This window comes from Gracilinanus agilis, chromosome 2 (genome assembly GCF_016433145.1).
Source record: "Gracilinanus agilis isolate LMUSP501 chromosome 2, AgileGrace, whole genome shotgun sequence".
NCBI classification, from domain to species: domain Eukaryota; kingdom Metazoa; phylum Chordata; class Mammalia; order Didelphimorphia; family Didelphidae; genus Gracilinanus; species Gracilinanus agilis.
In genome coordinates, this window is record NC_058131.1 from 166,028,164 (window position 1) to 166,043,013 (window position 14,850).

General features: G+C 41.0%; 1 protein-coding gene across 1 annotated transcript in view; it reads left to right on the top strand.

The window, feature by feature from the left end:
- The window catches only part of PLAT (plasminogen activator, tissue type), a 42,015-nt gene that overhangs the window by 10,420 nt on the left and 16,745 nt on the right, over positions 1–14,850 (top strand). Inside the window, exons 2-7 of the mRNA XM_044663547.1 lie at positions 6,297–6,390; positions 9,063–9,105; positions 10,849–10,986; positions 11,643–11,753; positions 12,847–13,021; positions 13,728–13,819. Of these exons, the coding sequence (XP_044519482.1) occupies positions 6,325–6,390; positions 9,063–9,105; positions 10,849–10,986; positions 11,643–11,753; positions 12,847–13,021; positions 13,728–13,819 (625 nt within the window). The 5' untranslated portion in view covers positions 6,297–6,324. The remainder of the gene's footprint in view (positions 1–6,296; positions 6,391–9,062; positions 9,106–10,848; positions 10,987–11,642; positions 11,754–12,846; positions 13,022–13,727; positions 13,820–14,850) is intronic.

Genomic DNA, 14,850 nt, shown 5'->3' on the forward strand with positions numbered 1-14,850 from the left:
CATGTACCAGCCAAGTTGGCCTCTTTGCTGCTCTCTGCCTGTGTCTTTGCATAGACTTCTTCCCATCCCTTCCAATCCCTCTCTTCACTTGCATCTTGGAATCACTGGCTCCTTTGGGGACTCAGTTTAAATGCTATCTCCTTCCCAAAGTCATTCCTAATGACCCCAGTCAATGGCATGTGCTGCCCTTCCTCAAATCACTGTGTATTTATTTTGTATACATCTTGGACTTTCGCTCACCCATGGACATCTTGTATCCTTCAATATGGAAGCTCCTTGCGGGCAAGGTCCAACCATCTTACTTTTATATGTGTGTCCCCAAAAAACCTGGCACCGTGCTCAGTATATAGTAGGCACTTTATGCATGTTCTGTGCTAGATGACCATTTTTACAGATGTGCCCAAACTCATCAAGGTTATGTGATCCTAGTCAAGTAACTTAAATTATCTAGAACTCAGGCTGTAAGAGATAGGAGACAGGGACTGGACCCACAAATTTGTTGATATAAGGAACTTCTCTTCTAGATGAGGAAACTCCCTTTACCAAAGCAGGTACTAGCAACTTATAGCCTTAGAGAGTTATGGAGAGACTAAAAAGTCAAATGACTTGCTCAAGGTCTCCTATCCAGCGAGTGTAGGGAGATAATTGTACAATAGTGCTTCTGGTTCTGAGACCAGCTCTCTAACCCATGTGACACACTGCTTCTTGTTTGTACTTGAGAATTAAACAGCCTACACAATACTAAACTCTGCAGAGTTGTTAAGAAAATGAAAGGAGATGTGGGGCAGCTAGGTAGCACAATAGATAGAATAGTAGGTCTAGAATCTGGAAGACCTGGATTCAAATTTGACCTCAGACACTTCCTATCCCAGTGACCCTTGGCAAGTCACTTAACCCCAATTGCCTAGCCCTTGCCACTCTTTTATCTTAGAATTGATACCAAGACAGAAGGTAAAGGTGAGAAAGAGAGAGAGAGAGGGAGAGAAGAGAGAGAGAGAGAGAGAGAGAGAGAGAGAGAGAGAGAGAGAGAGAGAGAGAGAGAGAGAGAGAAAAGGAAAGGAAATTAAATGGAATGTGATCTGTAAAACTAGAAGTGCCTAAATAAATGTGAGTTAAAGGATTCCAGTTCTCCTCACTTAAGTGTTATGCTCTTTCCGCTATGATTTACTTGAAAACAATACTAACAGTACCAACCAGGATGAAACATGGGTTTATCTGAATATCAAAAATGTGCCATAGGTTTGATCCAAAAATCTCCACTGCTCATGCCTTAAACAGAATTGTAGCTTTTAGAATCATGGGCTCGGACTTTCCTCTCACTCAGTGGCACCTTCCCCTCCTGCCCTGATGGCGATAGATCTATCATGAGTGAGATCTCACAACATAGAGATTTTTATCTTGGTGCACTTCAGGTCAGAGAAATTCTTTTGAGTACAGTCAGCCAGGGGAAAAAAATGCCTTATTGTTTGTAAAAGGAATATCTGAAGATATTTTTTCTGAGCTTGTCTTTCTGAAAATTTCAATTCTGTATCAACTTTATTCCCCATCCTTCAATCTCACCAGCCATCATCTGAAGAGTTTCCCATCAGTACCAGCAAGGGAGCTAAGAAATGTTCAAAATCCATCCCACAGATCCATTGTGTAGTTTACCGGGTTTTTTTTTATTCTCCCTTTCCTTGCCAACGCAGTGTCCCTGACCCCCAACCTCTCTGACAAAGGACAGACAAGGAAACTTTTCATGTACCATCCCCCCCTCCCCTTGTCTCTTTTCCATCAATTTCACTGGCTCTCTCTGCTGGCCTGGTGACTAAGTCCTTTGTCATCTCCCCATCCCACCAGCCCTTCCAGCTGCTCTAATGGGATCTGTTTATGCAGCATGGGTTCAGCTACAGTTCTATTTGTGTGTGACTAGCTTGAACTGGATTAGCTAAGACTGTGTGTGTGTGTGTGTGTGTGTGTGAGAGAGAGAGAGAGAGAGAGAGAGAGAGAGAGAGACAGAGAGACAGAGACAGAGACAGAGACAGAGACAGAGACAGAGAGGCAGAGAGAGATGGAGAAACAGATAGAGAGAGGGAGAGAGACAAACAGAGAGAGACAGAGAGAGAGAGAGAGGCAGAGAGATGGAGAAATAGAGAGAGGGAGAGAGACAAATAGAAAGAGGGGGAGGAAGGGGGAGAGAGAGAGAGACAGAGATAGAGACAGAGAAGAAGAGAGAGAGAGAGAGAGAAAGAGAGAGAGAGAGAAAGAGAGAGAGAGAGAGTTGCTGTAAAAGAGGAGATATTAGTAGGAAGCTAGGGGGAAATGGGAAGCATCCTTACTGAAAGTTAGATAGAAAGTCAGGAAAATGCCAATCCTAAGTAGTAGCTGCAAATGAAAATAACTTCCCCTTTCCCTGTTTCCATATGCCCTAAAAGTAAAGGGTCTTTAGGGCTCTGTGTCCACAGTGCTGTTGGACATTCTTCTCATCCAAATTTCCTTGCTGAAACTTGACAGGAGGAAATCTTTTTCTCTGAGGGAAAACTGATTTTTTCCAGCTTCAAAAGAATTAATGATGCAAGTGTGGGCATTCCTTCCACTGATGCAGATCACAGTCCTCCCATCCCTTAGTCGGTGGTTTCTTGGGTTGCTTGTGGCTAATATATATATATATCCCCCATTGCCTTCTGATGAAGAAGACCTTCTCCATGCTTGGCTAGACCAGTGCTTGGATGAGACATGGTCTGTTACCAAGTCCGTACTCATGTTTTCCTCTCCAATTTGGTGGGACCTTCCATGGCTTCTGCTCTAAAGACTCAGAGGCAATGAAAACTCAGGGTGACCTCCACACGACTAGAATCACTAGGCTTCTGGGGAGGCAGCTGACAGGTGAACAAAAGAGGTTTTAAGCGAAATCTTCCCTAATTTTCCAGCATTTAGGATTATGTTCATTTTGTAGTGCCTCGGGTTCCTGAAAGATGGAACTTAGTGGGTGCCAACTCGGTTCAAACACCTAACCGTGAGCTATACACTATGTATATGATCAGTTTATTATGTACTATGTATGTATTCTTGTGGTATGTACTGTGAATGTAATTGGTTTTATACTATGTACTATATCCTACATATGTATGCTATGTATGTGATTAGTGGTAGGAATGAGAAGATGAAATTGGATACATATTCAGGAAAAATAGCATTTCTATAGTGTTGGAAGGTTTGTGAAATCTTTACTTAGATGATTTCATTTGATTCAGGAGAGACAAGATCATAGTGATGGGGAGGAGAGCGGAGAGTGATCAGAATGGAAGGGCTGGTTAAATTAGGATGCAAGCTTGAAGCAGTTAAATTCACTCATTCCATATTTATGGAGAGCAGCATCCAGCATGATCCAACCTGTGGATGATGGATATTTGCTCTTTGTGGCCAGGCTAAGGTGATAACTTAGAGAGGCACCCATCTGTAAATGTGTGAAATCTGCAAATACCAAGAAGAAGAGAAAATTCTTTGAGATCTACCACTTACTGAATCAGCAAATGGGATGAAATCAAGAAGAGGAAGTTAAAGGGAAAATTAGGGGAAATGGAGAAAGGGGAAATTTAGGGAAAGCAGGAGAATTCCCTGTGCTCAAATATTCCTAAGTATGTGCTCCTCAGGGGATACCTTGGGGTTTTCCCTCCTTTCCTTTGGAATGGTCAATAAATGAAAATTCCGGGTCCTTTACTATGCATGCAGTAAAGTCATTCCAAAAAGCAGCAGGTGGAAGTGGGCATGTTCTGAACTACCCAAGTCAGACAAAGACCCAGACACTGGACTTTTGTTTCCTTCTAGGCAAGGAGAAAGGCTGGGAGTAAGGACTGACACAGTAGGCAGGAAATCCCTTTGAGTTCCTCCATTATATTCCTTTTGGGGAATCCTTCTAGATCAAATACCCCTGCATATACTCCTTCCCACCTTCCCAACCCCTCATCGCAATCGGCTTTTCTCTCCTTAGTTTTTCTTCCATCTTCCAGTTGACAGTTGCTCAGGAAAAGTTCAGTCAGGTATAATGAGCCCCCTTGTCTGTCATTCGCCCTGAAGAGATAAAGTGGGAAGGTGGGGGATGACTTAACATTGGCAGGAGTTTTATAAAAGAACAAAGAGGAAGCCTGTAAAAGGCAAGAATAAAGCCTTGGAGAGTAAAGGTTAGGCTGGAGTTGCCTCAGAACTGATGGAGGAAGCCTAGTCTTCAGAGCCTTGGGGGAAGAAAGGGGAGGTAAAGAGGAGGGGAATAGGATCAAGAGATTGTTGTGACTGAAGGGAAATGAGTCAAAGGAAGAAAGGCATTGATTTAATTCTTGTGGATGAAGGAGTGAGACAACTTGCCAGACCACAAAATAACACCCCAACCAACTAACCTACTTTAAGCTCCAAGGGCAAGAGAGGAGGGAAAGGCAAATGGAAATTAGAAGATTGGGATCCAGGAAGAGATGAGTTGAATCCTGAAAACAGGATGCCTGCTCTCACTTCTACACATTCCCACAGTGCTGGACTCAGCACCATCAACAGAAAATGAGACAGTGGTTGGGCTGGGGGCAGGGAGACATTTGCTGGTAAGCATCAACAATGTGTAGAATCTGGGTCAGTAGTTGTGATCAGGAAGGCATTGAGGACAAATTGGGGCTCAACTAGTGCTGATGTGCCAGTAGTGAAAGAGAGAAAGAGAGAAAGGAGAGAAGAGGAGAGGAGAGAGAGAAGGAAACAGAGAAAGACAGACAGACAAAGACAGAGAGATAGAGAGAGACAATCAGAGAGAGACAGAGGGACAAAGACAAAGGGAGAGAGAGAGGCAGAGAGAGCTCTAGAGCACATTGCTTTGGTGCAGTCTAATTAGTCCTAGAGAGCATTCAGGAATCACTTCTATAGGAACTTAGGCTAGGGTGCCCGATTAGCTATGTGCCATTGACCAACCAGCTTCTCTTTCAGCCTGTAGGTGGACACATCTGACCATTGGTGTTGGCATTTTCCATTCTTCTTTTCCTTCTCTCTAAAATGGCTACTCCATCTGTCATCAATGCTTTGGTCACTGGATACTAATATGTACCTAGTCTCCCATGGTTGAAATCTTTAAGTTTTGACTTTCCCCTGTCCCTCACCTCTCATATCCAATCAATTCTCACACCTTGTCAATTCTACTTTGGCAAAATCTCTCAAACCAGTTTCCTCTTTCTCTTCCTCCTCTTCTTTTTTCTTTAAACCCTTACCTTTCATCTTAGAATCAATACTGTATATTAGTGTCAAAGGAAGAAGAGCAGTAAGATTTAGAGATGGGGGATTCAGTAACTTGCCCAGGGTCACACAGTTAAGAAGTGTCTAATGCCAAGTTTGAACTCGGGACTTCTTGTCTCTAGATCTGGCTGTCAATTCATTAAGCCACCCAACTGTCCCCTCTTTTTCTTCCTTCTCCTTCATTTTGGGATCTAGACAAAGGAGTCAGTCATATTACAGCTATAGGGTCTGTAGGTGCTGAGTAAATATTGGTTGATTGACTAGATTTTATGGTTCCCTTTGTGTAAATGGAATTAGCTCACCCTCATTCATTCTTTAGACTTTAGCCACCAGAAATAATGTTACCTCACCCAACTTAGAATTAAGTGGGGAGGGGGAGGTCTCTGACCCACACATGATAGTAAGTATCCTTGGGCAGTCCAAAACAGTATTGAGGCTGCCGTTTGTTCACTTGAAACTGGAGGTGGATGGAGGAAGTGACGAGAGATGCTATCTTTTAAATATGATGGTATTAATAAACGATTAAAAAATAAAAATAAATAAATAAATGAATATGATGGTAACTTCTTGTGGAGGGGAGTTGGTGCTTTGAATTTGGTGTTGAATGAGCTATGGTGAGACCTCAGACTGCTTCCCTTGGAATTGTCACGTGGGTAAGTTAGGCTGACTCTTTTTCTCTTCCCTTGGAGTTTCTGGAGGCTCTACCCTCAGGGGGGCCTCTCTTCTTAGAGGAGGCCTTGTGGCTAGAAGCCTTGTTTAATTAACCTCTGTGCCCCTCTGCTGGGGCCTCTGAATCCCTACGTGGTTCGGGCCTTTGACCAGGCCAGAGTTTCTCTCTCTCAATTTCCCTACCTTCAACCTTCCTAATTGTAAATAAACCACCATAAAAGTTATCCTGACTTGGGTCTCTGTTATTTTGAAATTGAGTTAATCGATTTCTGTCGATCAAACCTTAAACATCTAGTCCAACCATAATAATTCCCTTTTTCCCCTCTTACACCTTCAAGTTATTATCACATGATATTAATTCCATTCATCTCTTCTCTTTAAAGGGCTTGAAGGAAATCAGAGAAAGTAAGCATGAAAATGACAGGCAAATTCTTTGGATTTTTGCTAATGTGTGGAGTAGTTTCTCTCTCCAGCCAGGTAAGGAGCTATTCACCTACATTATACCCATTGTCATATGAGTATCAGTTGAGGAATTGGGCACATGTGAGGGGCTACCAAGTAGTAGAAGAAACAGAAATGTTCTCTCAGGCCCTAGAAGACACAATCAGTAGTGATGGTTAGAAGAGGCAAATTGCTGTCAGCTATAATCTAATATCTAGAGCTATTCAAAAGAATATGGTCATAGATGTAGGCTAGAAAGGTCTATAGAGATAATCTAGCCCAACTCATTCTTTTTTCCCAAGGTTACAAAGGGAGTGAGTGGCTGTCTTTGGAGAGAGAGGGTCCTCCCTCACCAGAGGACTTCACACAGAGGCTGAATGACAATGTACTGAGTGTTTTATATGAGGGATTCCATTTAGTTATGGATTAGACTAGTTGGCTGCCAGTCCCTTAATGTGAGAGCATGTAGTAGGTCCTCCATAAATACTTGATCTGTGATGTAAGAGCCCTGGGCCAGAAGTTAGCAGGCCTACTCCTTCCGGAGTCATCCAAAGAAGGTAACATGTTGGTAGCTTACCTTTAGACTATGCTCCAGGCTGTTCAAGAGATCTTTTGCTAAGGCCAAGGAGATGGGAAACGGGTATAGACTGGCGGAAGACTGGGGGAGATAGGAGTCAACCCAGATATAATACCATGCCTGAAATCCACTTCCAGTAATCATGGCAAGATCACTGCCTGCAAATGATATTCAGGACTTTGCTTGGAACAATTCACAAGACATAGAACTTGTGTTGTGAATTGGGAAAGTTGTCTTCATAATGGAGATGACTTTCTACATTGTGAATATGATGCATCAGATTTTGGATATTGGACTTAAAAGGAGGAATACCAAGGTTCAGATACCACTTATGACATGGTTGACCATGGGAAAGTCACTTAACTTTTCTCGGATCATCTGTAAAATGGGGATAATAGTATCTGCAATATCAACCTCAGGAGGTTTAATAATAGTAATAACTAGTATTTTTGTCATACTTAAAGATTTGTAAAGTAGTTTGAGTGTTATCTCATTTGATCTTCACAACAACCCTGGAGGTAGGTGTTATCTCCATTTTGTGGATGAGGAAATTGAGATACATAGAGCTTAACTGACTTGTCCAGGTTCACACATTTAGTAAGGGTCTGAGGAAGAATTTGAACTCAATTCTTCTCACTATTGTAGGCTCAATGCTCTATCTGCTATACCACTTGGCTGCCATTGTGTTATGAAGCTCAAATGAGATAATGAACACAAAATTCATATAAACCATCAAGTTCTATGATAATATCTGTGATTATTATGCCATTGTCCTTGGACACTTTCTTTGGATCAGTTTTGTTTTTTTTAATAAAACCCTTTCCTTCCATCTTAGAATCAATACTGTGTATTGGTTCCAAGACAGAAGAGCAGTAAGGACTAGGGGTTAAGTGACTTGCCCAGGGTCACATATTTTGGAAATGTCTGAAATCAGATTTGAACCCAGGACCTCCCATCTCCAGGCCTGACTGTTTATCCACCCAGCCACCTACCTGCTCCACTTTGGATCACTTTTAAGAAATTAGTCAAGTCAGCACAGAAGGAGTTTTTATGTTCAAATTGAAAGGAAGCTTAGAGATGATCTAGTCCAATTCCCTCATTTTTGCAGAGGAGAAAACTAAAACCCAGGAAGGCTATGATTTCTCCAGGGTCTATGGCTAGACTATGGGGAAAAAAGACCCAGTCTGCTGTGGTCTTATATCATAAATCAAATATTTATTGAGAGCCTGCCACATGCTCTCACAAAGGTCAGATGCTTAAGGAGATACTGACATATAAGATACAGTCCCTTGCTTAAAAGAGATCACACTAATACAGAAAGATGTTTTACATAATTGCACTTGTAAAATTGATATTAGATTCTTTACTCACTCAGATTACTTACAGACAGGGAGAGGGGAAGGGAAAGTGGGAGGGCAGGAGAGAATTTGGAACTCAAAATTTATAAAAAAATTTTAAATGAATGTTAAAAATTGTTTTTGCATGTAATTGGGAGAAAATAAAATATTTTTAAAATAGTCAAAGCATATGATCATAAAAAAGATGATAACAGTCTGGCTGAGGAGATATAAAATATTTTGGAAAAGATACCTAAAAATGCAATGTGTAAATGCCAAATGAAAGTGATTTAGGCAATAAACAACATAAGAATGTGTAGACAGGAAGGTCCTGTGTCAGTTGAAATGATCAAGGAAGCCTTCTTGAAAAAGGTGGATTTTAAGGGGCACCTATATAGCTCAGTGGAAGAGAGCCAAGCCTGGAGATGGGAGGTCTTGGGTTCAAATCTGACTTAAGACACTTCCTAGCTATGTGACCCTGGGCAAGCACTTAACTCCAAATTGCCTTGCTCTTACCATTCTTCTGCCTTAGAATCACAGTACTTAGTATTGGTTCTAAAACAGTAGATAGGGGTTTAAAAAAAAAAAGAGGACTTTCCTGGGGTCTGAAATGATGGGTAGGATTTAGGTTGGTGGGAAAAGTGGAACAGACGTTCCCAAAAAGGAGAAATTAACTTGATGGGAGAGAAGACTAAAAGCCACCTAGATTACCTTGGGTGTCTGCTTGGTTTGGTTATTTCCTGAGATGGTCAGCAATCCTACAATTTCTCTTTTCTCCCCTGGTTTCTTTGCAGGACCTTCACAACCGTTTTAAACGAGGAGCCAGATCCTACAGAGGTGAGTAAGAGAGGTGGGACCTGTGAAGAGAGGTTTGAGAAAGCAGAGGTCAGGTCCTTACTATATTAAGAGTCAATTAAACTAGGGAGGACTAGAGGAATGGGTAGTTGAGGATATTCTTAATGCAAACTTACCCATTTGCTCAAGCAAGGCAAAGTTATGGTTTTTAAGGTGAGCAAGTCCATAGAGATAGATATGTATAGATCTAGATATATTTATGTCTATACATATCAATGTTATTAATGATTATCAGGTGATAATCATTCTATCGTTTAATATTTAGTCAACAAGCATATATTAAGTACCTACTATATATCAAGCACTGATCATTAATTCATGTATTCAACAAATATTTATTGAATGTCTACTATTTACAAGGAAGTATACTAGGTACCCTAAGTGATACAAAGATGTTCAAGGCACAGTTCTTGCCCTCAAGGAACAACATAGTGGTGGAATAATAAATCTTAAAGGAAATTAGGGGCAGCTAGGTGGCCCAGTGGATAGAGCGCCAACCTGGAATCAAGGCAACATCTTCTTGATTCAAATCTGGCCTCAGACACTTTCTAGCTGTGTGACCCTGAGCAAGTCACTTAACCCCAATTCCTAACCTTATTGCTCTTCTGCCTTGGAACCAATACACAGTATTGATTCTAAGATGGGAGGAAAGGGTTATTTTTAAAAAGATAATAATTAAACCCACGAGAAGTGATGAGCTTACTAAAGGCAACAATGTAGAGAGAAAGTCAAAGAGAGAGATTTGGGGAACATCCAGAGTGAGGGGACCTGATACGGATAAGGTCTGTTTGTCTCCGTTTCCTCATCTGTAAAATGAGCCGGAGAAGAAAAAGGCAAATCACTTCCAGTATCTTTGCGAGGAAAACTCCAAGTGGGGTCACAAAGAGTTGTACATAACTGAACAACAAAGAAGATTAGAGATTACACATCATTTAAGCAAATATCTGTTATTTACAGATAAGGAAACCAAAGTCTAGAGAAAAGAAGAGATTTGTCCAAGCCCACACAGTTTTTTAGTGTCAACACTGGAATTCAGACCTTTTTAGACCCACATCTTCTGGTTCCCAGTCCAATATCCTTTCCTGGACTATAATCCCAGCTTCACTATGAATTGCTTTTGGATGAGAGGCTGTTCAAACTTTCTGTGACTTGGTTTTTGTCATTTGTAAATTTTGGCTTTCACTTCTGACTCTTACCTATTCCATTCACCTCAATTAAGCAAAAAGACCAAGATGCAGTTTCAAAGGGAACTTCATAGTTTTCTTACCTGTAAAATGGGTAAAATAATAATACCCATTTTAGTACCTATATCAGAACTGTTACGTGAGATAGCACATTCAAAATGTCTTGCAAATTTTAGGGGGCAGCTGGGTAGCTCAGTGGAGTGAGAGTCAGGCCTAGAGACAGGAGGTCCTAGGTTCAAACCCGGCCTCAGCCACTTCCCAGTTGTGTGACCCTGGGCAAGTCACTTGACCCCCATTGCCCACCCTTACCAATCTTCCACCTATGAGACAATACACCGAAGTACAAGGGTTTAAAAAAAAAGAAAACCAAAAACCAAAATGTCTTGCAAATTTTAAAGTAATATGTAAAAATCAAATATTATTATTACTTGTGGGGACGTTGGGTTGAAATGGTGTGAGATTCCTTTTTGTGAGATGAAGGGAACTGGGTACCATTTGGTGCATCACACACTAAAGAGAGCTGTCCTGCTTCTTCTTATAGTTACCTGCAAAGATGAAAAAACCCAGATGATTTACCAGCAAAAGCAATCATGGCTGCGTCCGGGGCTCAGAAGCAACCGAGTAGAATATTGTAGGTGTGATAGTGGCTTCGTTCAGTGTCACAGCGTACCTGTCCAAAGTAAGCATCAGTACTGGGGTTTGCTCTTTAAACTTCAGATACTCAAACTACCTAACTGAAATTCTATCCTTGAAAAGCCACTGTACTTTTGAGAGAGAGAGAGAGAGAGAGAGAGAGAGAGAGAGAGAGAGAGAGAGAGAGGGAGAGGGAAAGCTGGAAAGACTTTGCCTCAGTAAAATGCCTCCCCTTCTCAACCTTGCCTATTGAAATGCTTTCTGTCCTTTAAGATCCATGTAAAAATGTTACCCCTTCCTTGAAGCTAATCCTGATTGCCTAGACCAAATGTTCCATGAGTACAAAGAATTATGTCTTAACAAAACTTTGCATCATGCCCAGTAACAAGCACAGGGCTTTGCATACAGTAGGTGCTCAATAAGTGTCTGTCAAGGTGCTTTAAAAAAGGGGAGTGGGGGAGGGGGTGGTAATAACCAAGTCTGGATAGAAGGTCTATGGCTAAAGTAATCAAGAATAATTGGGCCTGAAGTAAGTGTAAAAATGTAGGGAGACAAAGAGGAGGAAGGACAAGATGATGAACAGGAAATGAAATTTAGAGGTGAGGGAGTTGTCTCTGATTATTAACTATACCTCTTTTTTTCTCCCTTGGGCTGCTTCGAAATTTACTCCAGCTTTTTTTTTTTTTTTTTTTTATTTAATAGGTTGCAGTGAACCTAGATGCTTCAATGGAGGGACTTGCAAGCAAGCCTTGTATTTCCCAGATTTTATCTGCCACTGTCCTAGAGGTTTTGCAGGAAAACAATGTGAAATAGGTGAGTGAATGACTAAACTTCTAGCTCCACAGAGGAAGGCAGGGTGGGAACAAGCCAGTCAGAGGAACAAAGAGGGCAACATTGAGGTTTTGGGAACAAGAAGCAGTGTGATCTAATGGAAGGTGTCCTATTTCTAGGTCTAAGGTATAATGCTAATGGAATAGGTCAAGATGGGAGGGAGGATACAGCCAGTAGGCAGCTGTTACCATAGAAGAATACTTTCTTGGGCAAAGAAGTTGCACTTTCCCTCATTCTGTGCTAACTTCCCTAGTTTAGGCTGCTTCTTTAGACTCTGTTCCCAGCTCCTCTTTGGTATTCCCAGTGAATATTGTTTGACTCATCTTGGTCTCTGGTTTGCTCTCCCTGGGGCCACAGCTTGGAATTTCCCCCTTATTCCTTTTGAGGACTTTAGGTTCCAGATTTGTCAATCTCCTTCTCTCCCAGGGGTAGAGATGGGAAGTTCAACAGATGGCCTATGGCCCCTGGAAGTCTACCATCATCTCTGCCATTAGCCCTTGATGTTCTTTAAGTCAAGTTACTTAAATACTCCAGGCTTTAGTTTCCTTTGGCTACAGTATATTCTCATGTAATTGTTGTGTGATGTATTGGCTAGGGAGTGGGGGTGGGGGTGAGGAAGCATTGTATTTAAAGTCAGAGGACCTGGGTTCAGCTACTGGTGTCTACCACTTAAACCCTCTGAGGTACTCCATTTCATCATCTGAAAATGAGGTCCAAAGTTCTTTCCATTTCAAAATGTAATCAAGGTTCATTCCAGTGCAAAAAGATATGAGGGGGCAGCTGGGTAGCTCAGTGGATTGAGAGCCAGGCCTAGAGACAGGAGGTCCTAGGTTCAAATCCAGCCTCAGACACTTCCCAGCTGTGTGACCCTGGGCAAGTCACTTGACCCCCATTGCCTACCCTTACCAATCTTCCACCTATAAGTCAATACACAGAAGTTAAGGGTTTAAAAAAAATTTTAAAAAAAGATATGAGGAAAAAAGTATTAAAATCTTTTTTTATTGCCAAAAGCACTTTTATTACAAAAAAATTTCAGATTATCTAATGCATTTTTTATGTTCCTCTCTATAATCAGATACTAATTCACTGTGCTATGAAGACTTGGGCTTCACCTATAGGGGGACGTGGAGCACAAGTGAAAGTGGGGCTGAGTGTGTAAACTGGAACATGAGTGCAATTCACTCCAAACAGTACAATGGACGGAGACCAGATGCCCTTAAGTTGGGACTTGGGAACCACAACTACTGTAGGTAAATGACACTTATTTTGACTCTCAGAGGTTTTTCTAAGAGAAGGGTCCCCACAGAAAGGAAACCATTTGTAATGTCTGAGATCACATAAAATTTCATTTCTTTTTTTTAAATTCTTTTTTAAAAGTAAAAAAAAAAATTTCCCATGGTTATATGATTCATCTTGTCTCCCTCCTGTCTTGCCTCTCCCCCTCCCAAAGTTGACAAGTAATTCCACTGGTTATTATGTATTATCACTCCAAACTTATTTCCATATTATTCATTTTTATAATAGAGTAATCTTTTAAAACCAACCCCAAATCATATACCCATATAAACAAGTGATAAATCATATGTTTTCTTTGGCATTTCTACTCCAATAGTTTTGTCTCTAGCTGTGGATAGCATTCCTTCTCATAAGTCCCTCAGGATTGTTCTGGATCATTGCAATGCTACTAGTAGCAAAGTCGATTATATTTGATCATTCCACAATGTTTCAATTTCTGTGTACAGTGTTCTTCTGGTTCTGCTTATTTCACTCCACATCAGTTCATGGAGGTCTTTCTGGTTCATATAAAATCAAGCAGTTCATCATTTCTTATAGCACAATAATATTCCATCACCATCATGTATCACAATTTGTTCAGCCATTCCCCTGGAGGAATATCCTCTCACTTTCCAATTTGAGGTTTCATTCCTAATACTCCCTCTGCCTTCTGATATTTAGAAACCCAGACAAAGACTCCAAGCCCTGGTGCTACATTTTCGATAATGGATTTTACAAATGGGAGTACTGTAGCATCTCATCGTGCTCAAAAAGTGAGTATCTGAGGGGTGCAGATCCTCTGAATGTTACCATTGGCCTCGATGGTCAGAGGAAACATCCAGGTTGTAGGGGAAAACAATTGGGAGGATGTCTGATAGCTACTGTTTCAAAGGAGAGCAAAAAAGGGGAATAAGACAGTTTCTCATTTGTTTCAGTGGGGGCGATGTTAGAAGTTGTGTTGGTTTTCAGTGGCAAGGGAAGTAGAGTCTGTCTACATAATTTGTTTTAATTCAGCAAACATTTATAATCACCTACCATATGTAGAGCACTGTGTTAGGGGATAGGGATTAAAAGAAAAGAAAAAAGGAAAGAACAACTATAATTCCTGCCATTAAAGAATTTGTGATCTAATGGGGTAACAGAGAGAAGAGAGGTTCATAGGTGTGATATGTTAAAGTCTTCCACTAAAAGCCTTCTTCCAATGCCTCATTCTGATGTACAGGTGACTCTGGTTTCTCAAAGTCTTGGTTAACTAAATCCAATTTCTGGCAGGTCCTGCTGAGTCATGAGAATGACCCAGTAATAGACCATGTTTATTGTCCGAGGATCAGCCTCTGTTGGTTCAGAAAGGCTTTTTATCATAATACTAGTAAGTGAATGATGGTTTAAATTATTTTTTTTAACTATAGCAACTCATGGAGATCTTTTACTAAGATAAAGGGGGATTGCCGTGGGTGCTATTAGAAGGGGGACCCATGTGGGCGAATCATGACTTATCAGAAGAAGTATGAGAAATGATATTAAATGCATAGGAGTGTGTTGTTGTTTTTTTCTTTTTTTGTTACTTCTAGGGAGAACTTTATAAACTAGAGTGCTCCTGGGCTGGGCCTTGAAAAAAGGGAAGGATTTCAGTGGGCAGAGATGATGTATAATGCCATTGCTGACATAAGAGATAGTGTATGCAAAAGCAGAAAGGCAGGAAAAGTTCAGAATGGCAAGAAATGAATAGTTAAATGAAGAATATGTCAAGGAAAGTAGTTGGAAATCAGGCTGAGTCAGGATCATGGAGGGCCATGAATACCAG